The sequence below is a fragment of the Apodemus sylvaticus genome, chromosome 21 (genome assembly GCF_947179515.1).
Source record: "Apodemus sylvaticus chromosome 21, mApoSyl1.1, whole genome shotgun sequence".
Lineage (NCBI taxonomy): Eukaryota > Metazoa > Chordata > Mammalia > Rodentia > Muridae > Apodemus > Apodemus sylvaticus.
The window spans coordinates 5,328,256-5,354,707 of NC_067492.1; the positions used below are offsets into that span (position 1 = coordinate 5,328,256).

Below are 26,452 nucleotides of genomic sequence, written 5' to 3' on the forward strand. Positions count from 1 at the left end.
GCTAGAGGAGCGCCGAGCGCGCCCTGGCCGCGGCATCTCGCGTCCGCGGCCTAGCCCGGCGTGCCCGCTCCGTCAGGCGGTCATGGGGCGGCAACCGAGAACCGCGGGCGCGGCGGGACGTAGGGCACGGGGACCCGGCTAGCTGGCCGCGGCACGGACTCCTACTACGGACAACGGATACGGAAGCAGCCGGTGCCGGGGCGGCGGCGGGGCAGCGGGAGCCGCCTGGGATGTTCAGTGAGTGCGGGCGGGGCGCGGGGCGGGGGGGGGGGGGGAGGGGAGGGGAGGGGCCTCGGGGCGAGCGGCTCGGGTGCGCGCGCGCGTGCGCGGCCCTGCGCAGTCCGGGTTCCCTGGCGCGCGCGGGCTCGAGCGACCCCCCGCACGTGGCGGCCCCGGCTGCACGCGCCCGGAGACCCCGCGGCCCCGCCGGGCGCCCTCGCGCGGAGCCAACTGCGAGCTCACGAGGGCGCTCGGCGGAAGTGGGCAGCGGACGGACGGCTCGCGGCTGCCGCGGGGAGACGCGGCCCCGCGGACCTCGCAGGCGCTGTGGCTCCGGCGTCGAGAGGTGAGTCAGTCCCCTTTCCCCGGGACCCGGGACCCGCAGGTGGATGGCGTCAGGGCTCTGCCGGGAGTCCGGTCCAGCCCGACCCGCCCTACTGGAAAGTGAAGTGGGAAGGGAGTCCGCCTTCTCCAGGTTACAGACTTGTTGGCTTCTTAAAACTCGGAGGGGCTGAGTGTCGCGGATTGGAGTAGGTGACCGCAGAGACTTAGAGTTGCAGCCGTGGAGCCGGCAAGCTTGCCGCCTCGGGTTCTGCTCTGTAAAATGGGATGGTAATTTAAGAGCAGTCCCAGCTGGTCGTGGTGGCGCACCCCGTAAGCCCCAGCACTCGGTAGGCTGAGGCAGAAGGATTGCTGCCAATTGTTGGCCGGCCAGCCTGGTGTACGAAGTGAGTTCTGCGCCAGTCTAAGCCACAGAGTGAGACTTGGTCTATACACAAACACACAGGTGTGTGTGTGAGAGCCTTATTTTGTGAACACTAAAGCGAATATTAAACCAGAAAAACCGAAAAGTCTGTTTGTGCCTTGCCATCAATAATAAATAGATTTGTGTGTTTTGGGACAGTCTTGCAACTGTGAGATTTGTGTGTACTTCTGTCACTGAAGAGAGACGAAGACCTCTTTTTTGTTTGTTTGTTTTGTTTTTCGAGACAGGGTTTCTCTGTGTAGCCCTGGCTGTCCTGGAACTCACTCTGTAGACCAGGCTGGCCTCGAACTCAGAAATCCGCCTGCCTCTGCCTCCCAAGTGCTGGGATTAAAGGCGTGCGCAACCACCACCCGGCTACAAAAACCTCTTCTGACTGCTAGTAACTGATGATTTTTGTTATTCTTCACTCTGTACGTTAGAATTGATGAACAACAGCTGGGAACAAAAGGGGCTTAGCTTTTTTTCTGGCTTGTTTTAGCTCAACCTTTCGTGACACTAGCACTGCTCGTTGAATACTACTTGAAGTCACGTTTCCAGCCTTCCACACAGCCAGCAGCATGTTAGCTGGCTAACTTGCAGGTTCTCATTGGAATAAGCATCAGGGAGTGCTTGCCCGTGGGATCAGTGGAGCATAGGGCGCAGGTTCGGACACTATCCACACGACTGCCTTCCCAGCCAGGAACTACAGGGCTTTGGGCAAGATGTCTGACTACGGTGAGCCTCCGCTTTCCCATCTGAGGCGTTTACCTGCCTAATAGGGTAAAAGCAGGTAGCAGGTAGCCGTGGGAAGTACCTAAGATGGCGGCTTACTCCCGGGTGGAATGTTAAGTGAATGCTAGGTATCTATGGTAGTGTAGAAAACACGGTACTATGACATGGACTGTGCTGGTGTTCCAGACTCCAGGAGTAGAAGGGCAGAGACCAGGAAGCCATGGGAGGACGAGCCAGCCAGACTGAGCATGTGTGAGGGTGCCTCCACAGGAGAGGGCTCCGCCAAAGCCTCCATTAAAGGTGAGGAAACCCAGGAAAGTGACAGCGGGATTGGTTCTAGTGGGTAGGCAAACAGCGGTTGGTTCAGCACAACCTCAAACACTGTGCGTGGGTTTTCTTTTTTATCCTCCCGTAAAAAGCAGTGAGTTTTAAATGGTGCATCACATTGGCTCTTTGGAAGAAGGCCTGAGTAGAGAGGGGCTGGGCCGCAGTTGAGAGCCGTCCCTACTTCTGTATCTAGCTTAGTACAGAAAGTTTTTAATCTGAATTTCAAAGCTAAGAAAACATTAAAACAAAACATGAAGATACAGGTGGTTCTAGACAGTGTTTCTAGAGGCAGGTTTCTCTGAGACGTCTCCCTGTGATTGGAGGGTGTTACCCCACGTGTGGTCTTCTGCTCCCAGGCAGCCTTGGTTGTTGCTCCAATACCAAGATGGTCTTCAGGAGGGCATGCCAGGCTGGAGCAAACCAGTGGTGCTAGGTTGGAGCTTTTATTTAGTCTCACCAAATCAGTTTTATAAACCAAATAACAAAAATAAATGTTCACTGACGAGTGCTGGGGGCACAGGTACAGATCGCACAGAAAACAAACTATTCTGGAAATGGTTTGTTCTTGTGGTTCTAGTACACCAGGCTGTGGCAAGGGGTTAGAAAGTTCAAGGTCAGGCTGGCTAGGTAGAGTTTAGGCTATCATGGGCTACATAACAAAAACTCTGACATGGGATTGGGGGGAGGGGGACAACAAAAAATACTGTAAGGGGTGAGTGAAAGGGGCTTATCGATAGCTCGGACTGAAGCGCAGCAAGGAGAGCACACAGGGATTTGAGAAGGAAGCCGTGCTGGCCGTGGTGGGCACGCCTGTAATCCCCGCACTCGGGAGGCAGAGGCAGGCGGATTTCTGAGTTCGAGGACAGCCAGGGCTACACAGAGAAACCCTGTCTCGAGGGGGGGAAAGGAAGAAAAGGAAGAATTGCTGTGAGGACTGAGGGCAGCTGGTGGTAGAGTGCTTTCCTGCCATGGAAGGCCTCAGGCTAATCCCTGTGGCCACCCCACCTCTACCAAAAAACTTATCTGTGGTGACCTGGTGGGTAAGATAAAATGCTTTGGGAAAACAATTACATGTGCATTTGGACTTTGAGTCAGGGTCTTCCTGTGGGTCCTTGGCTGGCCTGGGACTTGCAAGTTTTCCGGTCTGACCGCCTTAGTGCTCAGGTTTAAATATGCCAAAATAGAATTCAGTAATCTATAGTGGTTTAGTTGACACTGGTGTTTTACAATATGTATAAATAGTTGCAGCACAATTGTACCTCATTTGATACTTATGCTGATATGCCCTTCTGTCCTAGTGAACTTTTATTTTCTATGTGTGGTGTTTTGGATGGTGATGGCCCTTATAGACTAACTCGTGTTTTGTGTGTGTTTTCTTACATTTACATAGCCTTGGCTATACTGGGACTCACTGTGTAGACCAGTTGCTGGCCTCCCGAGTAGTGAAGGTGTACATCACCACCATACGGGGTGAACCATGCCCAGCATGGCTTAGATGTTTGGTTCCTTGATGAAATTGTTTGGGGAAGGATTGGGAGGTTTGCCTTTTTGGAGATGTATCTCTGAGGGTTGGTGTTGAGGTTTCAAAAGTTCATGCCAGGTCTAGTCACTCTCTTCCAACTTGTGGATAAGCTGTAAGCTTTCAGCTACTGCTCTAGTGCTGTGCCTTGCTTGTCTGCTGCCATCTCCTCACTGTGATACTCCAAGACTGACACTCGGAAATAGTAAGCAAGCCCCGGTGGTGGTGGTGGTGGGTGGTGGGTGGTGGGTGGTGGGTGGTGGGTGGTGGGTGGTTGGTGGTGGGTGGTTGGTGGTGGTTGGTGGTTATGACACTGGCAGCAGCAGTGGCTATGGCGCCCATCTTTAATCCCAGCACTCAAGAGGCAGAGGCAGGTGGATCTGTGAGTTTTAGGCCAGTCTGGTCTACAAAGCTAATTCCAGGACATCCAGGGCTATATAGAGAAACCCTCTTTCAACACATCTGCTTCCCCCACCAAAATATTTGGTTTTATACGTTGCCTTGGTGATGGTTTCTCTTCATTAGCAATAGAAAAATAACCAAGAAAATATAGACCTTTTCCCCTACTATGCTATAAAAATAGTATTAAAGTAGAAATAAGATACTTGTGGCTTTCTTGTTCCTAGAAATCACAAAAGATCAAAAGCCTAAAATAAGTTCAAACAGAAACTAGACAGCATTCAAACTTTTAAATCAGAATATAGTTCATGCTACCTGCCCCTTCAGAAGCCAGTAAGTGGGATAGGAATTAAATCTTAATATAGCTTTAATCAGGGTTATCAATCTGAGAAAACAAAGATTCATATCCTGTCTTAAATCCCACTTCCAGCCAGTGGATTATATAAGGAGAGGAGGGTGTTGGAGACAAACGTGTCACTCACTCCCGAGTTCAGTCTTGACCACATTTCTGAGACTTGGGATGCCTGTGAGACTCTCCTTGTTTCTCCCTCTTCTCTCCGTCTGTGGGTGTTTGAGTGTAGGTGTTACTTCTTGAAATGCAGGGTCAAGTTAGTGTCTGCTGGTCTCCACTCTGTACTCTTCCAGAAGCATCTGAGCTGAGGGGTTAGCTCAAAACAAACTAAACATTAATGACCTTGTGCACTGGATCCCTTTTACACCGTTTTTTGGATTTGGTTTTTTTTGAGACAAGGTTTCTCCGTATCTCCGTGACTATCCTGGAACTCACTCTGTAGACCAGGCTGGCCTCGAACTCAGAAATCCGCCTGCCTCTGCCTCTCAAGTGCTGGGATTACAGGTGTGCACCACCACCGCCTGGCTGAACTATGTCTTTATTTTACAGAATATGGAAATACTCTGTTTTGCATTGCTTTTTGAGGCAGGGTTTTTAGCCCTGGGTTTTTAGCAAGTTTTCTAGAACTTGCTATATAGACCAACCTGTGTTTAATCCCACAGAGATCCACCTGTCTCTGCCTCCTGGACACTGGAATTAAAGGGCATCATCACTTTCTTCTCTTGTCCATTGTAAAATGGTCTGTGTACCCATGCCTCCTGGGCCTGTGTCCCCATGCTGGCCTCAGTGCCACTCTTCACCTTTGCTTACCTGGGATTGGAATTGCAGGTGTGCACCCTAAGAAAAACCCTCCTGCTGAGCATGGTGGCCCACAACTTTAATCCCAGCACCTAGAGGTAGATACTTGTTTTGAAGGGCTGCATGATCTAGTAGTACAAGTTCCAGGCCAGCCAGGGCCACAATGTGAGACTCTGTCCCACGCAACAAATGAAAACCCTCCTCTCTAGTGGACTGTCATCTGGAGAATAGTAGTGGTGGACATGGAGAGCCTTCATTGGTACATGGGAACTTATTTAGAGATAGGTGAATATTGAGATGGTCCAGTTAAGTGCTTTGTGCTATCATCAGGAAGGACAAAGGATTCTCTTTAGAAGGAAATTTCAAATAGGAATTAGAGATTTCATATAGAGGCAAAGTATCTTAAGAAAATGACTAATTCTCTTGCTTTAATGATGGGTAATGTATCATTAAATTAGCTGGGAGTTGTGTGTGGTTCAGACCTAATTCTTAGTACTTGGGAAGCTGAGGTAAGAGGGTTGCCCTGGTAAGCTCTAAGGACGGTTCTAGCCCAGTCATGGGATCATGAAGGAAGGAAAGGTGGATTAAGACAGGAGGTGAGGAGTCACAATCTTTCTCAACAGCTCATTGAGGCTGAGCAGGGTCAGACAGCTGGATAAGGAAACTGGTGTGGAACCACTAGGTTAGGATGTTGTAGACAAAATCTTAAAGGTGATAGAGAAATCAGCTTTTTTTTTCTCTCCCTTTTGAGATTTTATGTTTATAAGCTCTACACACATGTATGTAGTGCCCTTGAAAACCAGAATAGGGAAGCAGAGTCCCAAAGACTAGAATTACATACAGTGGTAGACTACCGTGTGGGTTCTAGGAATTGACCTCATGTCCTCTGGAAGAGCAGCTAGCTAGCCCAAGAAATAAGCTTCTAATGTTGTCCATTAGGTTTTGTGGTTCCTAAGTACAAACTTCACAGCCACTGCCACCACCAAAACCCCAGGTTTGTCCATATCCTCCTGAGTCCTGGTTATAGGCCTCATTTACAGGATCTTTATTCTTTAAGGAAAGTACTGCTGTTAAAGCTTATTGCTGGGTCTGAGCAAAGATTCACTTTGAAAGGCAGTCATGTTTGGAGGTAGAGATGGGGTCAGAAGTTCAAGGCCCTACTCAGGTTACCTACAGTGAGTTTGAAGTTAGCCTGGATACATGAGACAGGGTCTGAAGGAAAAAGTCAGAGTTGTACAATGATCTGAGATACAGCTAAAACTGTACCACACTTACCTTCAACTTTGACCTATGTTTTCACAACACTAATTGAATATACTCTTGTGACAGTGGAAATACCAGACTTTTGGGCGTCCACTTAGGTGACCTTTACATAGATCTTTCTCCGTGTGATGGCATATACCTGTTATTCCAGTACTTGAGAGGTGAGGCCTGGACATCCATCCCGAGTTCAAGACAGTCTTCAGAGACTGTAGGCTTAGGCTATGTGAGACTATCAAAAAATGAAACCAATCCACAAAAACAAAAATGGGGAGGGGATGCTTAAATTGAGTCTTAGGTATTTTGCATGACATTTCAACAAAAGTATAAAGTTCTAGACCTACCCCCCCAGCTAAGGCCTGAACCCAGGGCTGCTCTACCACCAAGCTAAATCCCTAACCCCTAATTTTTTTTAAAGCATAAATTCACAGTTAGGAAAAATACACTCTTCACACCACCAAAACTGGCCCATAGTCAAAAACTCTTAACAAGCTTATTTAAGGATGGTGTAGAAGTTAGATTCCTTGGGTTTACATTGCACTCAATCTTGAAGCTTCCATTCTAAAGAAATGAATTATGTCTGTATAGTAGTGTCCTGGCATTTCACAGAGCTGAGTACTTGCTACTTAGCTTGTCTTAGTAGCCTTGGGGTTTGTTTGTTTGTTCTTTTCTGCCTGCTGTATTTGATGGTAAGTGGGTGAGGCTAAGATACAGATTATACTGACAGACTGGGGTCACCAGGCCCAGTTCCCACAGGGAGGCATATATGAGTGCCACACCTTCTGCTGGAGGCCTACGTAAGGACACTGGAAGAAGGAAGATGGGCTCTCTTTGCCTGCTTGCATTTACTTGCCAGCACATCTTTTAGAATTTACTAGCCTTGTTGGACTGAGCAACTACTAGATTCTCTCAGTATAGAGAAGCATTCCATACCTGAATCTTGGACTTCCTATTCACAACTGACCATTGTTGGGGTATTTGGACTATAGACTGTAAGTCATCACAATAAATTCCCTCAATATCAAGAGACATTCTGTAAGTTCTGTGACTCTAGAGAACCCTGACTAATACAGTCAGTAACATTTTGTTTGTAACATATGTTTTTGTCTGTGTAATTCCTGCCCTCCCTGTTGTCCCAGCTATGTGGAGTTGAAGAAATTGGAGGATTAGCCTTCAGAGTATCTCACAAACCAGTTTAGAAGGAAAAAGACTTTTATTGATACTCTGGAAGCAGTGTGTTAGCCAAATAACCAGGAAACATGTATCCATGCACAATACACTACAAGGAATTATAGATGGATAACAGAGGTAAAGTCTTGAATGGTATTTAAAGAAAAAAAATAATAGCTGGGATATAGCACAGTAGTTGAGAACACTGGATGCTCTTCCAGAGGACTGGGTTTGATTTCCAGCATCCATGTGGCAGCCCACAGCCATCTGTGATGCCAGTTCCAGGGGAGCCAACGGCACAGAAGTTGTGCATAGACACTATGCAGGCAGAACATTCATACACATTTAAAGAAAACAGTTCTGTAAATATTATTTTTTAGCTTTTTGAGACAGAATTTCCCCGGGCGGTGGTGGCGCACTCCTGTAATCCCAGCACTCTGGGAGGCAGAGGCAGGCGGATTTCTGAGTTCGAGGCCAGCCTGGTCTACAGAGTGAGTTCCAGGACAGCCAGGGCTACAGAGAGAAACCCTGTCTCAAAAAAAACAAAAAAAAAAAAAGAGAGAGAGAGAGAGAGAGAGAGACAGAATTTCTTCTGTGTAGTCCTGGCTTGCCTGAAACTCAGAGGTCCACTAGCTTCTGCTTCCTGAGTGCTGTAATTAAAGGTGTGCACCACTACTACTTGGGTGAAAAATGAAATTTTCAATATTTTTAAATGCAAGTGACTTTCAAAGTAGAAGGCTGATTCGTGAGTGAAGCTGAAAGCCCCACACAACCCTGAGCAGTCAGAGATAGGCTCCATACAGCGAGGTAGTGGGCAGGGGCTGGGCTGCCCTGGGCTGGCCTGACCGCTTGAGTATCTGAGTGACTGCGTTGTGTGCAGTTTAGAATGGACAACATGCTTTCATCCTGGAGGAGAAAATGTGATGGTTGTTTATTATTTTCATTATAATGGCATAAAACATTATGATGGTGTGATTGCTAATCTTGGTTGTTAACTTGAGTATATTTCTGGAATTAGAACCCAAGAATGGCTGTGCATACCTATGACCTTTGCTTAGTTAGGTCATTTGAAGTGGTAAGATCCACATCTCTGAGGTGGGAATACACACCTCTATCTAACCTGGGCCACATCTGCTGACCAACTACTAGATTTTTGGACCTTCTGTTCATAGGTGGTCTGTTGTTGGATTAGTTGGACCACAAGCTGTAAGTCTTTCTAATCCCCCTTTCTCTATATTGGGGGAGATTCATTCTGTAAGATCTGTTATTCTAGAAGACCCTGGCTAATGCAAGTGGGGTTCCTATAACATAATGGTGTTTCCATACAGATGCTGGGGTTGGTCTCACTTGTCCTCACCACTCTCTTCCTTCCCCTCTGATCTCAGTCTCCGCTGCTTTCCTGACTGCTCTCATGCCTTTAGTAGTTTTTGAAGGATGGTTTTGTAGTGGTGCTTGTTGTCTCAGCAGTGTGTATCATTATTAGGGTTGGTTACAGGAGGGCGAGTGAGGGGTTACTGTAGGCCCATCTCTCCCTCCTCCAACGGGAACTCTACTCTTCTGTGGCTCTAGAGAACGATTACGAATACCCTGACCACCCTATTACACTATGAGACAGGCTATGCTGTCTATGCGTTTCATTCCTGGAGTACCACAAAGAGCCCAGGAACCAGAAAGGAGGGATGACAGGTAAGACAAGGCTGTAATATGGTCATGTAACAAAAAGCATGAATAAGTTCCCAATACTGATATTCCATCTCTTGATTGTTTATTATGCTTTCAGTCTACTGATAAACTATTTTAATTAAACTACTTTTTTAATTGATAGCACAAGGGCCTTGATAATTTGGAAGGCCTCTCCTCTTGTCAATTAATGGGGCCAAGTCATTGTTTGTCTGTGGTTAGTATTCAATATAATTATTTATTCTGATCAGTGACTCTATGGCTTACCTGGCTATACAAAAACCCTGGCAGTGTGTATATGTGTATAAATAAGTAACCTCAGCCCTGGAGATTCTGACTGGAAGGACAGGACCGGGACATACAGCAGCTGACTCCATGACTCCTTCTCTTGCCGCCCAACCAGGACAGTCAAGCCATCCAGCCTTGACTACATCATAGCATACCTGCTGCTGCTGCTGCTGCTGTTTTCCAGAGTGCCCAATGTTAAACCCTGCTAAACTAGTCCAATTCTACATTTCAAAAACTAAGACCTTCCAAAGTCTCCACTGTGAGCTTGGTGACGTGGAGCTATGTCCCTGCACCCAAGTGAATCACAAGCATTCCTTCCCATTAAACCCTTCCGTTTGCTTTTTCAAGACAGGGTGTGTCTGTGTAGCCCTGGCTGTTCTGGAACTTAGAGATTCTCCTGCCTCTGCTCCTGAGTGTGTGCCACCACTGAGGCTCCAATCAAGCCTTCTGACAGGAAAAAACCCTGCCTGTGAGACACAGGCTACGTGGGAGAACAGACCGTGAGATAAGTGTCTTGCAGATGAGAGGAAGCCGCCAAAGCTGTAAAAGAAAACAAATGTCACGTGTGGTGGCCAAATTTATAATCTAGCACCTGGAGGAAGTGAAGACTTGAAGCACAAGGCCTCAGGCTACATAAAATCCATCTTAGTTTTGTCTTAAAACAAAAACAAAGCTGGGTGTGGTGTTACCCGCCCTTAATCCCAGCACTCCAGAAGCTGAGGCAGGTGGGTCTCTGTAAACTCAAGGCCTACAAATCCTGGAGAGCCAGGGTGGTTACACAGAGAAACTTTGTCTCTCCCCAAAACAAACATTTAGAATTAAGAGAAGTTTGTAAACCCTGACAAAAGAATTTACCTTCAATTAACAGCCTGACTGGGATTGTTTGAATGCAGCTGCCTTTACTCTAAGAGACTCCCTGAGGACAGGTGAGTCAGCTTCTGGGCCAAAGACCTCAAGACAGAAATTCAACAGGAACTGTGTGTATAGCCTGTGTGGAACACAAAATACCATAGACATGATTCAACCGCCTTAGCTGATTCTATTCTGATGCACATATTTCAACCAAAATAATGAAAAATGCCTCAGAGATATTGGATTTCCTTGGTAAAATATCTATAAATGGGCGCGTGCGTCCTCAAACTAGAGTACACCTTAAAATAGATCCAAGTCTCATCTGATTTACACTATAATTTTGAGATGCCCCCCCTTTTCCAGTGATCATAATAAAGTACTAATAAGATAAAGGGGCTTGGATATAATTATACAACCTTTTGTTTAAATTACAAGGCTTCTCAGTTTTCAGTTCATACATTACTGATGTGTTGGTCATGGTGTCTGTTCACAGCAGTAAAACCCTAAGACAGAAATTGGTGCTAGGGATTGGGTATTGCTGTAATAGGCCTGACCATGTTTTTGTTTGAAAGAATGTGGATTTGGGGACTTTGGATTTGGAAAGCAGTGGAATGCTTTAAATGGGGGCTTAATGGGCTATCATGAGAGGACTATGGAAGACTTTCTTACTGAGAATGATTTGAATTGTACAAATCTGGCCCAAGAGGTTTCAGTGGATGTGGCCTAGAGACTGTTGTGCAATTTTGGTGAAGAATGTGGCTACTTTTTGACCTTGTCCAAAGTGTCTGGTTGAAGCTAAGGTGAAGAGATTTAGTTTATTTTCATTGACAAAGCAAGTCTCAAAAAAGCCCAGCAGAGACTTTGTTCTCTGGTTAAGTCTCATGAAGAGCATTTTGAACAAGCGTAGCAAACTAAGAAAGGAAAATATGAAATACATGATTCAATCAGGCAGTGGTGGTGCATGCCTTCAGTCCCAGCACTTGGGAGGCAGAGGCAGGTCTACACAGAGAAACGAGAGAGGCGGGTGGGGAAGAAAAGGGGAGGGGAGGGAGGAAGAGGAGCCAAGCATCACAGAGGTAAAGTCTTCTGGGAAGTTGTTTTCTGAGAGCACAAAGTAACTGTGTTCCAGAGATAGCCAAGGTTGTACCTCATGCTGCAGCTGGACTCCGTAATGTGTAAGAGTCACCCAGATGGTCCTGGTTTTGAAGACATGAAGGCATCATGAAGAACAGCTGAGGCATGGCACTGTGAGAGGCCATGGAAGGCCATTGGTGAAATGCAGCTTCAGTTGTTGACGTTGGAGTTGGCTTACTGGTTTAGAGGTTCTGTCCATTGTTGGCCTAGGACTGAAGGGGTCATGCAAAGGATTTGAGGCTTGGCACTATGAAGAGAGCCTATGAGAGGCTATTGGTGAAGCCTAGTTGAAGCAGAAGACCCCAGTGTATTAGAGATGTCAGTACCATGGGATGATCACCAAGAACAGCAGCAGCACTGGAGTGGATCAACCTGAGCTTAGAGTGCTGTAGAGGGCAGAGCTGGAGAAGTGATGGGTTCCTTTGGAGGAGGTGGTACCAGCCCAGGAGAAAGAAGTTTGTTGCAGTCAACAAGGATGAAAAAGGAGTTGGAGATCTGAAAACTGCTTTAACATCATGACATCAGCCATGGAGATGCAGAGTTTGGAGTTTGGTTTCCTGTCTTGCTTTGGGGATTATAGTTAAGTGATTGGATGAATCTCAAAAGGGACTTTGAACTTTGGACTGTTAACATTGTTGAGACTGCTATAGACCGTGGGTACTTTTGCAGTAGGCTATGTTTAGGTGTGGCCCCCATAGACTCTGGTGTTTGAACAAGTCTATGGGGACCTGGGAGTGGAATGTGATGGTTTGTATCTGCTTGGCCCAGGGAGTGGCCTTGTTGGAATAGGTGTATCATTGTGGGTGTGGTCTTAAAACCCTCACCCAAGCTGCCGGGAAGTCAGTCTTCTATCTAGCAGCCTTCAGAGGAAGCTGTAGAACTCTCAGCTCTGCCTGCACCATGCCTGTCTAGATGCTGCCATGTTCCTGTTTTGATAATGGACAGAACCTCTAAACCAGTAAGCCAACTCTAGTTAAAATGTTTTTCTTTATAAGACTTGTCTTGGTCATGGTGTCTGTTCACAGCAGTAAAACCCTAACTAAGACAGGACTGAATGTGGTTGCATCTTTATTTAATCCCTATACTTGGAAGACAGAAGAAAGCAGATCTCTAAGTTTAAGACCATGCCGGAATACAAATCAACCAACGCTGTCTCAAAGGAAGAAGGATGGGAGTGTAGCTCACTGACTGGTGCAGTGCTAACTGGCTGTGCGGAGCTCTGGGTTCCATCCCTAGAGCCGCACAGAACCTCCCCTTGCTAGGTTCTCAGCTCGTCCGAGTGAGTCTGGGCTTCTCCGGCCTTTGTCGGATACTACCTCCTACTTGAGGTTTTACTGCACTTACTTTTATGCAGCTAATACCAACTCTCTGACAGAGCAGCAGAAATGGCCTGAAATTCAAACTGGGCCTGCTTGCTGCATGCTAGGAGCACTAATGAGGTTCATGCGCTGGTTGGATGAGTGTATTTGAGAGTATTCTGTGGGTATTACCTCTGCTGTTTTCCCTCAAAGAAGTAAGGGCTCTATGATAACCTTTGGAAAAGTAGATAAAATGAAAAAGAATGTAGGTTTATTATAATTAGGGAACCCAGACTGTGTCTTCACTGGGCCACTTCAGTGTCTGTCTTTCCAGCTTTGTGACACCTCTGCCATCCCTTACACCACGCTTCCTGTGTTCCTTCTTAGGTCATGAAACGAGTGCGCACGGAGCAGGTTCAGGTGGCAGTGTCCTGCTACCTCAAACGCCGGCAGTACGTGGACTCGGAAGGCCCTTTGAAGCAAGGCCTGAGACTCTCACAGACCCCTGAGGAGATGGCGGCAAACCTCACAGGTATCAGGGTCCTATGGCTGTCCTGGAATGGGAGCTGTCAGTGCCCTCATGGGTTCTCAGCAGCTCTGAGTGGCACTGACCCTGTCCCTCAAAAATATGCTCACCGAACTTCTGAAGCCCCTAGCTAGAGGCGTATTTCCTTCCTCAGAGAGTCCAGATTGTTTTATATGTCCCTGATGGTAGGTGCAACTTTTTTACCCTACAAGACCCTGAGTGTCCTGAGCAAGCCCTTTCTGCTAGCCTATACTGTGAGTGCATACTGTAGCTTGATGGCTGGTCCTAAGCACATCTGAGATTCTAAATTTTTTTTTGAAATCGTAGTTCAGAACTGGACATGATGGCTCATCCCTTTAATCCCAGCACTTGGGAAGTCACAGTGCGAGGGCTGCCATTAGTTTGGAATATAGAGTGAGGTCTAAGCCAGACTAGAAACCATATAGAGCACTCCACTATCAGGTTGGAGGGCATGTGAGATCTGGAGATAGATTTTAGAACAATGACTAGATGTTAGATATAGTTAAAGGGCCCAAGTTAGAGTTAGATGTACGAGGGCTGGTGAGATGACTCAGCAGTTAAGAGCACTGACTGCTCTTCCAAAGGTTCAAATCCCAGCAACCACATGGTGACTCACAACCATTTATAATGAGATCTGATGCCCTCTTCTAGTGTGTCTGAAGACAGCTACAGTGTACTTATAACAAATAAAATCTTAAAAAAAAAAAAAAAAAAAAAGAATTAGATATTCAAGCCAAGAACCAAGAGTCTGAGGTGACCAGAAAGTCAGGATTTTGACTGATGAAAGGGAGGGAGCAGGGCCTCTTCTTCACACACCCTCTTCTCTGCACCGTGTTGACTCCCTCTGTTCTATATTCACTAATATCCTTCCATCCACAATGTAGTGGCTAGATAGACAATTTTCTTCAGGTCACTATAAAGAAGTCAAGGTTGGTACCACCTAAGTGGATGGCTGCCACAAGGAATTTGAGGGCCTCTTTCTCCGTGTGTAGAGCATCAATGTCTCTGGATGTCTATGAAAGTATGCCTTAAGGTTACAGTAGGAGCCATGAGCAACACAGTGTAGACTCTGCAGTGGGTTGTGCAGAAAGGTTAAGCTTCATCTTTAGGAAGCATAAACTCAGGCCAGGTGTGATGGACACGCTCCTATAATTCCAGTAGAAGAAGAAAGGGAAAAAAGAAAATCCCAGGTCAGCTGGGGACACCCTATCTATCAGAAGAAGAAAGGGTAAAGTCAACAAGGGCGTGCTTGCTTGCTTGCTAAAGAGGGAGACCCCAGGCTTATTCCTTCTGCTAGATTCCCAGAGCACTGCAACCAACCTCATTCCCCAGGAAGGCAAGTGAACAACAGTTTGCTGGATTCTGACCTGCCCAGACCAGAGATACTCTTTGGGAAACTATTCATGCCATGCTCACTGATGCCCCACACTCCCCTCATCCCTGTGGTGCCCTGTCTCACATCCAGGAGCAATAGGCCCTGGGGGCGATACTTCTGACACACCTGTCCATATGGTAGTACTGGGATAAGAAAATGCTGCTCAGGGAGAAAGAAGATTTTAAGAATTTTTCTTTTTAATGTGCATCGGTGTTTTGCCTGCACGTATGTCTCTATGAGGGTGTCAAGTCCCTTGGCACTAGAGTACAGACAGTTGTGAGCTGTCATGTGGGGGTGCCAGGACTTGAACTCGGGTCCTCTGGAAGGCATGGCTTCTCAGATTGACAAACCCAGGTCATAGCACATGTACCATGTTAATATAGACTAGACATTTTCAGGTAAATCTCAAGAATATTAAGTGCCTGTCTTCTCTTCACTTGATCTCTCCTGCACTTTGTAGCCATTCAATCCTCTGCCCTAGTATTATGGGGTATCATAAGAGAAGGGACAAACTGGTGTCAGCAGCCTGTCTGGTCTGTCAGGATTCTAGAGACTTACTGAGAGATGCCATTGCGCTCTGTGCACTCTCTCTGTCCGTCCTGCTGTGTGGTAGACAGTAACTGCCTTCCTGCCTGCCTCATGTGTCTTCCCTTTAGTCCAATCAGAATCTGGTTGTGCCAATGCGGTGTCTGCAGCCCCTTGCCAGGCAGAGCCCCAGCAATATGAAGTACAGTTTGGACGACTGAGGAGCTTTCTAACTGGTGAGTCCTTAGAAGAAGCCAAATAATGTATTCTCTTAGAGGCATAGTGTTAGGGTTTACAGAGTCAGGGACTTTTTGGGGGGTGTTTGTTTGTTTGTTTAAAAACAGCCAGGTGGTGGTGGTGGTGGTGGTGGTGGTGGCGGTGGCGGTGGCGGCACATGCCTGCAATCCCAGCACTCTGGGAGGCAGAGGCAGGTGGATTTCTGAGTTAGAGGCCAGCCTGGTCTACAGAGTAAGTTCCAGGACAGCTAGGGCTATACAGAAAAACCCTGTCTCGAAAAAAAAACAAAAAAAAGTACCACCACAAGCCGGGCGTTGGTGGTGCACGCCTTTAATCCCAGCACTTGGGAAGCAGAGGCAGGAGGATTTCTGAGTTCAAGGTCAGCCTGGACTACAGAGTGAGTTCCAGGACAGCCAGGGCTACACAGAGAAACCCTGTCTCGGAAAAAACAAAACAAAAACAAAAAAAGTACCACCACACTTAACACAGTGCTTGCATGCAAATGAAATTCTGTGAGACATAGATCTTGAAGTTAAAGTTCTCAAGAATAGAGCCAGTTCTGAGGCTGTGGCAGGTTTATTTTTTCCAATCTGCTTTTATACCACTTTAATTAACATGCAAGTAACAAGGTCAGTTCTAGGTTAAGGAACTAGCAGTGCTGTAAACACCAACTGCCTAGGAACAAGCAAGGCAATAAAGTCGTCTCGAGATAACCAGTTTCTCAGAGCCTATCTGAACGACCGAGATACCAGAGCCTACTTCCCCAACCTAACCCAAAGTCATTATTGCCTGTAGCCTACTTCTTTGTTTAGCCTAAAATCTGATTCCTCCCTAAACTTCTCTGTCTTGGCCCAATGCCAAATTCCTGCCAAGCAGCCCCAAAAAGCTCTCCACATTCCTCTTGAGTGAATGAACATCTGAGCCATGGACAGAAGTATCCTTTAAGTGAAGTGAGTTTGAAATGTATATTGTCTCATTGTAGTGCTCATAAGTCAGATGGAGTTAGATATTGTCATCTGTGTAGGCCGTAGATAGAATGACCAAGGAGACCAGATTGTGGGTGTGGGTTCCGCTTGCTTCGTACTCATTCAGTTGCTTAGGCAGGGCCATTCTCCCTATTGGGAGCCCCCACATCCTTGGTGTGCGGTGAAGGGCAAGCTGGACAGCCAACCCAGACCATGTCTTCCTGACTGTGAGGGCCAGCATTCACTTAAAGTGGGGAGCTGCCGAAAGATTCATGTTGAGTCTGCTCAGAGTCTTGCCTCCTTTCTGTAAGCACCTTACAAGAATAAAAAATACTCTCCACTCAGCACAGATTGAGAGTAATCAGTGGATACTGGCTTAGTAGCAATGTAGTGTCACGCCTTTTCCTCCCAGCACTCAGGAGGCAGAAGCAGATGGATGTTTGAAGCATGATGAGTTCCAAGCCAGCCAGGGCTATATAGTGAAACTGTCTCAAAATGTGTGTGTGTGTGTGTGTGTGTATGTGTGTGTGTGTGTGTGTGTATGTGTGTGTGTGTGTGTGTGTGTGTGTGTGTGTGTAATTTCAATTTATCCAAGAATACTGGCATCTTAGTACTTGGGAGGCAGAGACATGAAGACTGAGAGTTCAAGGACAGAGGACATCCTCATAGCAAGTTTGAGGCCAGCCCAGGCTTCATGAGACCCTGTGATAAAACAAACCTGGAAAGGCTAAAGAGGTGGCTGCCCTCTGCCCCTCAAGCTGGATGTGGTCTATCTTCAGAGGCCCACTCCTTCCGTCCTCAGCTTTGTCCACACTGAGGTGCTGTGTGTACCTCCTCTCACCCTGCTGACAGCAAAGCTCTGCTCAGCATTCTTTATCAGAGTGTTGGGACACTAAAGTTTCCAACTAATGAGTGGTCTCAGTGACACACACAAAAAATCTATTTTGTAATTCTCACTACAAAGGGAAGTTTCACTAAGCAAGTAAAAGCTTTGAATAAATAGTTTCACCATTGCATAGGACAAATCAGCCTGGGTAACCAGTGAACTTTGATTTTACTCTTGGCTGTAGTGCTCACAGAACCAAGGCTCAGTGCCATCCAGAAGACTTTTTAGAAGATTTATTGTATTATTTTAGGTATATGTGTATGTTGTAGCTGTATTCAGATATTCCAGAAGAGGGCATTGGATCCCATTACACCTTTTTGTGGGCCACCATGTGGTTGCTGGGAATTGAACTCAAGACCTCTGGAAGAACAGTCAGTGCTTTTAACCTCTGAGCCATCTCTCCAGCCCCAGAAGACTTTTTTGAGACAGGTTTTTTTCTGTGTGTTCCTGGCAGCCTGGAACTCTATGTAGACCACGTTGGCCTCAAACAGAGGGGTCCACCTGCCTCCCAAGCATTGGAATTAAAGGCATGTATTATCACCTCTAGCTTGCTACCAAGAAGACTTTGAACATACCTGTATTTCTATCATTTATTAGGATAAAAGTCTTTGTATAGACTCAGTCTGACTAGAACCCATCTAGGGATTCTCAGAAGTATGGGTTTCTTATAACCATCCAGCAGTTCCGGGCAAACTGTTTCCCTGAAAGGGAGGCTGGAATCAAGGTGGGGGTGGCGAGAGAAGAATGGAGCCAAGACCAAAGTTCTGATCAAGGCTTAAAGTTTAATTTTCAGTTCTGCGTTTTCTATAGGTAAAGACTATCCTTAGGTTCAGCTCAGTTCTTGTTTCAAAACCAGCTTCAGCAGGCAGCCTTGTTTCTGAGGAATACTGTGGGTGTGGTGAACAGGAGACTCCAGGTGGGCTAGGCCACTGTGGCAAAACAAGGTCTAACTAGCCCCCTCAAGGCTGGGGGAAGAGTACAGTTTCTGACTTAAATAATGAAGAAGATGCTAGACTGTAGCCCTAGCCACAGCTGCTGAGTGGTCGGTCACAAGTAAGACATGGCCACATCCTCTGACTGACCTTGACTGAACCTCATAGTCTGCTTTTCCATGTTTGATTGGGAAAACTTTGAAACTCTAGACGTGTATGGTCAGGAAGTGTGGGCTGTAGGAGAAGCCGCTTTCTCCATTGTCCCTGAATGTCGCTGTTCTCATTGCAGAGTCTGACTCCCAGTACAGCCGCGAGGTCATGCCTCTCCTCTATCCTCTCTTTGTCTACCTCCACCTCAACCTGGTCCAGAGCGGCCCCAAGAGCACCGTGGAAAGCTTCTATAGTCGCTTCCATGGAATGTTCCTGCAGAATGCAAGTCAGAAGGACATCATCGAGCAGCTCCAAACCACACAGACCATCCAGGACATTCTGTCAAATTTCCAGCTTCGTGCATTCCTGGACAACAAGTACGTAGTCCGTCTCCAGGAAGATAGCTACAACTACCTTATCCGCTACCTCCAAAGCGACAACAACACTGCCCTGTGCAAGGTGCTCGCCGTGCACATTCACTTGGACGTGCAGCCTGCCAAGAGGACAGACTACCAGCTGTATGCCAGTGGGGGCTCCTCCCGCAGCGAAAGCAGCAGCCTGGAGCCACCAGATGTGCCCAATCCTATTCTGCAGAACGAGGCTGCCCTGGAAGTCTTGCAGGAAAGCATCAAGAGGGTCAAGGATGGCCCTCCCTCCCTCACCACCATCTGCTTCTATGCCTTCTATAACACAGAACAGCTGCTGAATACGGCAGAGATCTCCTCTGATAGCAAGCTGCTGGCTGCTGGCTTTGACAACTCCTGCATAAAGCTCTGGAGCTTGCGATCCAAAAAGCTGAAATCGGAGCCCCACCATGTGGACACATCCCGAATCCGTCTAGCTTGTGACACTCTGGAGGAGGAGGTAGGATGCTACTTCTGGTAGAGTGCTTTTCCTAAACCTGACTGTCTCACTGAAACAGTAATCGGTAGTTCCCTTCTAGGCAGCCGGGGCTGGGCTCATGTCAGATGATAGATACAGCACTGATAATGCACAGTAAAGCTCTTTCCCCAACACTCAGCATTATTTGTGAGTATGCAGTGTTATGTCACTGTCTGGGAAGCAGGTGACACCACTAAGCCTGACTAACAGAATTTCAGCTGGTATTGACTTAGAGATGTGCACTTGAATGTGTGCTATGCGTGTTCAAATAGTGAGGAACAAGATTGTTAGTTCAGGGTCTGTATGTAAGCAGTATTCCCCTACAGAAATATATGTGGTTCTCAGCCTGTCAGCATAAAGTGCATGGTGAGGCACCTATCCTGGCTCTGTGTTCCAAGCATCGTCTCTGCCCCACCTTGAAAAGAGACATGGGATCCAGAACTGTGGTGTTTCCTTAATCAGTGCAGTGACCTGTGGTTGAGGTGACTTGTCTGGGCCAGCAGTAAAAGTGCAAGCATGGTGTGGTCTGAAATACTGAAAAGTAAGTCATTCTGGGTAATTTGCCACAGCCAATAAGAATGTTGTGGTTATTGTACACTTTCAGCTGGGCAGTGGTGGCGCACACCTTTAATCCCAGCACTTGGGAGGCAGAGGCAGGTGGATTTCTGAGTTCGAAGCCAGCCTGGTCTACAGAGTGAGTTCCAGGATAGCCAGGGCTACACAGAGAAACCCTGTCTCGACACCCCCCCCCCAAAAAAAAAGAAAGAAAAGAAATACCTTCAGTATTTCAGAAATTTTCTGTCCAAACTGCCTCAAGGCTGAATTACCTGCATGTCATTGGTGACAGAACGAAAGTGTCTGGACCCCCAGCATTTGTTGGGTGCTCAAGAGAGAAGCTCATCACAAAGTCCGTCTCCTTCACCCCAAGTTCTTAAATTGCAGACTTTGGGACTGAAACTCAGGCCCCTAGCTTCATTCTGAGTCATGCTGACCTTGAACTTTTGATTCTAGGCACTGAGACTTGCAGTGAGAGATTTTTTATTGTGAGTGGAGTCTAATTTCTAGGGCTCCCCAGGTAACTGTTGCACTTGGGTTGAACTTTCAGACTTCTCTTAGTGGAGACTGTTGCTCCTACCTTCAACTGAGGCATCACTGCTCATTTGCTGTCAGCTTTCTGAAGTACAGAAATGCACCTTACCTTCCTTTTGACCTTTGATGCACAGATGTTGTAGATTATTTAGAGTGGTAATAGAAGGGAGGGGCACCGTGGTGTCTGAAGCATGCAGAGGTGTATTTGAAGATGTGGGTTCCGCATTGTCCAGGGCTGAAGAAAATGAAGCCTGACTGGAGCCAGGAGAGTGTCAGAGCAGAGAGGACAGACTGCTGATGTCAGCACAGGGGTGTGCTCTAGCCAGGGAAGGTGGAGCAGACAGGAAACAGCCTGCTGATGAGGTTATGCAGAGGTAAAGAAAGGGAAGTGTCCCTTGGATGCCTGTGTCTTGGGCCTCGGTGGTCACAGGAATGGTTGATAGGCTTAACGGTCTCTGGTTCAGTCATACCCACACTAAATTACTGCTGACCTAGACAATGAATTCACTATTGTACAAATGACAGTTTAGGGGTTTTGTGGGTGGGGTAGCCTTTTTTTTTTTTTTGTTTTTTTGGTTTTTTTTTGGTTTTTTGAGACAAGAACTGTCCTTGAACTCAGAAATCTGCCTGCCTCTGCCCCCCAAGTGCTGGGATTAAAGGTGTGCGCCACCACTGCCTGGTTTAGTATAAAATGACACCGCTGGGATCTGTGTGCTCTCTGGCCTTTGGTCTGCCTTTTGGGCATGTTTTCTTCTTCAGTTTTTTGCAAGGGAAGCAGAGTAAAAGTCTGATTGTTGGTTTTTTATGTCTTTGCAGTGAAAATTTGGACTTTTTTTCTTAGAGAATTTACAGTCAGGGTCAGACGCTCACTTGCCTATAGGAGTGACGCCAGAAGTGACTGGTAAGGCCACAGAGTTGAAGAGATTTGGTGGAAAGAGACAGGAACCACAGACCCAGGAAAGGACCCAGTTAGCAATCTCTGCTTTAATCTGTTTGGTACAATCATATTTTAACAATAGACACTTAAGTCAGTGCTCAGACCTAATAATTCCATGCTCTGAATATCCTAGACAGCTCCACATAAGAACCTGTGTGAGAATGGGCGTTGGCAATATGGCTCAAATCCCCAAGGTAGAATGAACAAAATTGCAATCTGGCCCAGCCGTGAAATATTATGCAACTGTGAAAAAGAATGGTGCATTGGCACATTGAAATTTAAAACTTATGCTGCCTTAAAGAGCCAGTCTCAGAAGGCTCTTTTTTATTTTCATCAGAAGTATATGGAATAGGTCCTTTCACAGAGACGTAGATCAGAGTTAGCCAAGCGAAATATGAGAAAAGGAGCAGTGACTGATAACAGGCATGGAGTTTTCTATGTATGACGTGAAACCGCTGTGTGTTTTGGTGGTGTGGTAGGTGTAGTTGACTACCATTGAGCTGTCAGCCAGATAACTCATTGGCTGAAGGTGCTTGGTATGCAGTACGCAAGCCTGGCAGCCCGCGGCTCATCCCAGAACCTGTAACGAGGAAGGAGAGCATGCACTCCCTTATGAAAAGTTATTTTAAACTATTAAGTTTACATATCTTACTTAAAAATCTTGTGAATTTTATATAGCGTATAGATCCTTGTCTTGGGTAAGAAAAAAAAGGCCCAATATGGCAAGGCCCTGGGTTCTGTCTCCACCATGGGTTGTGACTGCAATCCCAGTGAATATTCTGAGGCCAGCTTAGGCTCCATGAGACCCTGTGAGTCAGCAGTGGGTCTTTGAAACTTTAGTGTAGATTAGTAATATTCAGATGGCCTTAGTAGCTGGGCGGTGGTGGCTCACGCCTTTAGTCCCAGCTCTTGGGAGGCAGAGGCAGGCGGATTTCTGAGTTTCCTAGGGCTACAAAGAGAAAAACCCTGTCTCGAAAAACCAAAAAAAAAAAAAAAGGTGGCTCTAGTATTTGAGTCTATTATAAGGTGTTGTTAATGTCAATTAATTTTACTCCTTTTAATCCAATAAGGACAATATTTCACTGTATAAGCTGAGATAGGATGCACATAACCTTTGTGTTGTCTTAGAACATGATGTGTGTGTCTGCTGCTTTCCCTCTCCTGTCGTCCCTCATGTCACGCAGCACTCGCCTGTTTCCTCTTCTTGGGGGAGAGGCCTTGTTTGTTTTTATGACAGGTCTTCTCTGTATAGCCCCAACTACACTAGAAACTCACTCTGTAGACCAGGCTGGCCTTAAACTGAGAGATCCGCCTACCTCTGGGACAAAGGTGTACTCCACTACCACATGGCTCCAATCCTTAACATACCCTTGGGCCTAAATAGAATTAACTGCTTCATTTTCTGAAAACTGAGTACAAGAGCTTGGGGCTAAAGTTCAGATCTCCCAAAGTACATCTGGCTCAAAGGAAGATTGGGTGATCCGGTATAAGTACTGTACAGATCAGCATTGGACATGTCTGTTAACTGCAGGGAACATAGCACAGGAGGGATTTCTGGAATGTGCTCTGTCAGCAGGAGAGGACATTCTAGGACTCCTGGCACGTGTGAATCAGCCTCTGGATGGCACACATGCCTGTGTGGTCCTGAGCTGAGCCACACCAGAGATCATAGCTGCTTGTTTTAGGCTGTGGTGTTGACAATAGCAGATGCTCTAGTGTCTTTGAATCTCAGCCAAGGCTTGAGGAAGGCTGCCACAGCCTGCTTCCTGTGTCCCTTCACTAGGTGCAGGCTGCTTATACCTCTAGTCTATATAGTTATGCCCAAAAGGTCTGTAATTGACTTAGGGTCATTCTCTCTCTTATTCTTACTTTCTCAGTCTTAATCACTTAGACCAGGCTGTGTTTGAACTCATAAATCTACCTGCCTCTGCCTCCCAAGTGCTGGGATTAGAGATGTGTGCCACCACCCCTGGTTGTCATTCTCAGTATATGGTTTGTTACCTTGGGAGACATGTTGGAGACTCTGCCTTCCTTTTTCCTCTTTTCCTTTGTCTTTACTTTTTTTTCTCCCCCAAAGTCTCTGCAATATCAGATTCCTTTTTTGGAGGGGGAAGAAGGGTTGGGTTGGTTTTGGTTTTTTGTTTGTTTTGTTTTTTGTTTTTTCGAGACAGAGTTTCTCTGTATAGCCCTAGCTGTCCTGTAACTCACTCTGTAGACCAGGCTGGCCTCAACTCAGAAATCCGCCTGCCTCTGCCTCCCCAGAGTGCTGGGATTAAAGGCGTGCGCCACCACCGCCTGGCCCAATATCAGATTCTTGACGATCCTAAGTACTGCCGTTACAAACAAGGCAGCTGTATGCTCTGGCCTAAAGTTAGACAGTCAGGTTTTACTTTGGCTCAAGTTTTTCAAATTATTCTAAATAGGCTCTCAGTGGGTCTTAGCTGGCCTTGAGTGCCAGCTTTTCCTGCTGTAGATTTCTCAGTGCCTTACCAGGCAGTGCATTACCAGGCCTATTAAATTAAGATTTCATTAAGTAGAATAGAAACAGGGAATCACATGGCATACATAGCAGTAAGAGCTGACAGCTAAGACAGTGCCTTTGGAAAAATCTAGAAACTTAATGCCAACATAGAAGTCAGTCTTTTCAAAAGCAAATACCTATCATAATTAATAGTGGCTGTCCCATAAGTTTGCCTTTCTGTCAGATCCTCACTGAAAGATTAAGGCCCATCTTCACTCTGATGTGGCCTATGGTTGGGCGTTGTCAGCTGGTGTGGCCGTGTGTGTGCCCTCTGAACATAGGCAGGCCCTGCTCTCTGCTTTTCCTCTCTCAGGCTTATTTTCCTTGGAAGACCACTAAATGTTTTCTTCTTGTGTGTTTTACCATCCCACCCACTATGTTCCAGGAGAATGAAGAAGATAATACAGGCACAGAGATGAAGATCCTGCGGGGACACTGTGGCCCAGTATACAGCACACGGTTCCTCGCAGACAGCTCAGGGCTGCTCTCTTGTTCTGAAGACATGTCTATCAGGTACTGGGACTTGGGGAGCTTCACCAACACTGTGCTGTATCAGGGACATGCCTACCCTGTGTGGGACGTGGACATCAGCCCCTACAGCCTGTACTTTGCCAGTGGGTCCCATGACCGTACCGCCAGGCTGTGGTCTTTTGATCGGACGTACCCGCTGAGGATATATGCAGGACACCTGGCAGATGTGGACTGTGTCAAATTCCACCCCAACTCAAACTACTTAGCTACAGGTTCCACTGACAAAACTGTCCGGCTGTGGAGTGCCCAGCAGGGGAACTCGGTGCGGCTCTTCACGGGCCACCGAGGCCCCGTGCTCTCCCTCTCCTTTTCTCCCAACGGTAAGTACTTGGCATCTGCTGGTGAGGACCAGCGGTTAAAGTTGTGGGACTTGGCCTCTGGGACACTTTTTAAAGAACTGAGAGGCCACACGGATAGCATCACCAGTCTGGCCTTTAGCCCAGACAGTGGTCTGATCGCTTCTGCCTCCATGGACAACTCTGTGCGTGTCTGGGACATCAGAAGCACATGCTGCAACACACCTGCTGACGGCTCTTCGGGTGAGCTCGTGGGCGTGTACACTGGGCAGATGAGCAGCGTCCTGAGTGTACAGTTCATGGCCTGCAACCTCCTCCTGGTGACAGGAGTCACACAAGAGAATCAAGAACACTGAGTCTTTATCCAGGCGGCAGACTGGGTGGGGCTGGAAGACTGGTCACAGTCCAGGACTTGCTAAAACTGAATCAGTGATTACAAAAGAGCCCTCCCCTACCCCACATGTACTCAACACAGCCCTGGTTGAGAGCTGGGGTGTTCCAGGCCTGAGGCCTCCTGCTTCATGCAGGCACCTTGCCCTCTCCCTGGGGTGTCCTGGGACAGTTGCAGAGCTCCCCCTCTGGCAGCCGTAGAAACCTCTCCTGTGACTGCCCTTGAGGGAAGTGGAGACGGGAACTAGGAAAGGAAGGGATGATCTGACAGGCTTTCCATTTCCACAGTGAAAAAAACCAGGATTTTTATATTATAATTATAACTTTATTATTGAGAAGAGGAAACCTAGCACTGGCAGCAAGTGACTCCTGGCACTGGCTATAATACTTGGAATTTTGAGGTTCAGGGAATTCAGACTTTGGCCCACTGTGTCAGGAAAGGGGGCACCATCTGCTGTGCTTCTGTGGGCACAGAGGTAGCTACTGAGCATGGGCTCCTGCAGTGATGGTGGCTGCACTTCTGTCGGCGCTTGTACCCCAGGGAGAAGCACCGTGGTGGCCAGAGGGTAGGCCTCCGTGCTGTGCCAGTTACCTGGGGTTCCATTCCTACACCATCAACAAAATTATGATATAAAATAATTTTGAATAAGTCACAAGATAGACTTAAATGCTGGATTTAAAGGTAACTAAATGTGGCTTATTGGTCCTTTTCTCCCTCAATGACCTGCTTCCACCTCACTGCAGTGTTGGTAGCGAACAGGGGGTGAATCATGAGTGCACACTCACAAATATCGACCATGCTCTAAGGACAAAGCAAGTTCTGATGTCTGCTAAAGAATTAAATATTTCTGTTTTCTGAAAAGAGTTATTTTGTATTTTGTTTTCTATTAAAATGTATTTAGTTTCAAACAATGTGTGGCTTCTCATTGATGCTTTGAGAATAGTCAAGTGCCATCACTGGTCCTAGAGGGGCACTCTTGCCTTTCTTCAGAGATGTGGGCAGAGTACAGTCTGGGTTAGCCACAAAACAGGTCTAGTGGTCTATTGTGTTCTGTTCAGTGTACTTTGTATCACCTACAGCAGTGATACATCCATTGTTACTAGCTGCTGATTAGAAGAGATGAACATCTATTTAGGAGGGTCCATTGTAGCTGGATGTGACAATACACAGTTTTAATCCCAACATTTGGGAGGCAGATAAGAGTGGATCTCTACAAGATAGAGGCTAGCCTGGATTACATAGTTCCAAGTAGCCAAAGGTACATGGTGTAGTACTGTTTCAAACACAAAGGACATTACAAACATTGTAAACTCTAAAAGGTCTAAAAACTAGATTAAAAAAAAAAAAAGACAACAAAACAAAGGATAAGTAATGCTAAGGGTAAAATAGATTGGCTTTATACTTGATGGATAGGT

At 46.8% G+C, this 26,452-nt stretch overlaps 1 protein-coding gene across 4 annotated transcripts; it reads left to right on the forward strand.

Moving 5' to 3' along the window:
• The first annotated feature begins 40 nt into the window (after positions 1–40).
• On the forward strand, positions 41–25,948 carry Taf5l (TATA-box binding protein associated factor 5 like). 4 transcript variants are annotated; one of them, XM_052166088.1, is made up of 6 exons: positions 41–237; positions 9,091–9,207; positions 13,161–13,305; positions 15,352–15,456; positions 18,530–19,254; positions 24,205–25,948. In XM_052166088.1, exons 3-6 carry the CDS (start codon positions 13,164–13,166, stop codon positions 25,000–25,002), a joined length of 1,770 nt encoding a protein of 589 aa, XP_052022048.1. In that variant the 5' UTR covers positions 41–237; positions 9,091–9,207; positions 13,161–13,163; the 3' UTR covers positions 25,003–25,948. The 4 variants fall into 4 exon arrangements, with proteins under 4 accessions (XP_052022048.1, XP_052022046.1, XP_052022049.1 ...); XM_052166089.1 differs by lacking the exons at positions 41–237; positions 9,091–9,207 and adding exons at positions 325–565; positions 1,883–1,996; XM_052166086.1 differs by lacking the exon at positions 9,091–9,207.
• Positions 25,949–26,452: the final 504 nt, after the last annotated feature.

Bases quoted from the DNA above. Each gene is read 5' to 3' on its own strand.
- Taf5l (XM_052166088.1), top strand. From the start codon at position 13,164: ATGAAACGAGTGCGCACGGAGCAGGTTCAGGTGGCAGTGTCCTGCTAC. The intron at 15,457-18,529 runs GTGAGTCCTTAG...TTCTCATTGCAG, and splicing joins ACTGAGGAGCTTTCTAACTG to AGTCTGACTCCCAGTACAGC. The intron at 19,255-24,204 runs GTAGGATGCTAC...ACTATGTTCCAG, and splicing joins GTGACACTCTGGAGGAGGAG to GAGAATGAAGAAGATAATAC.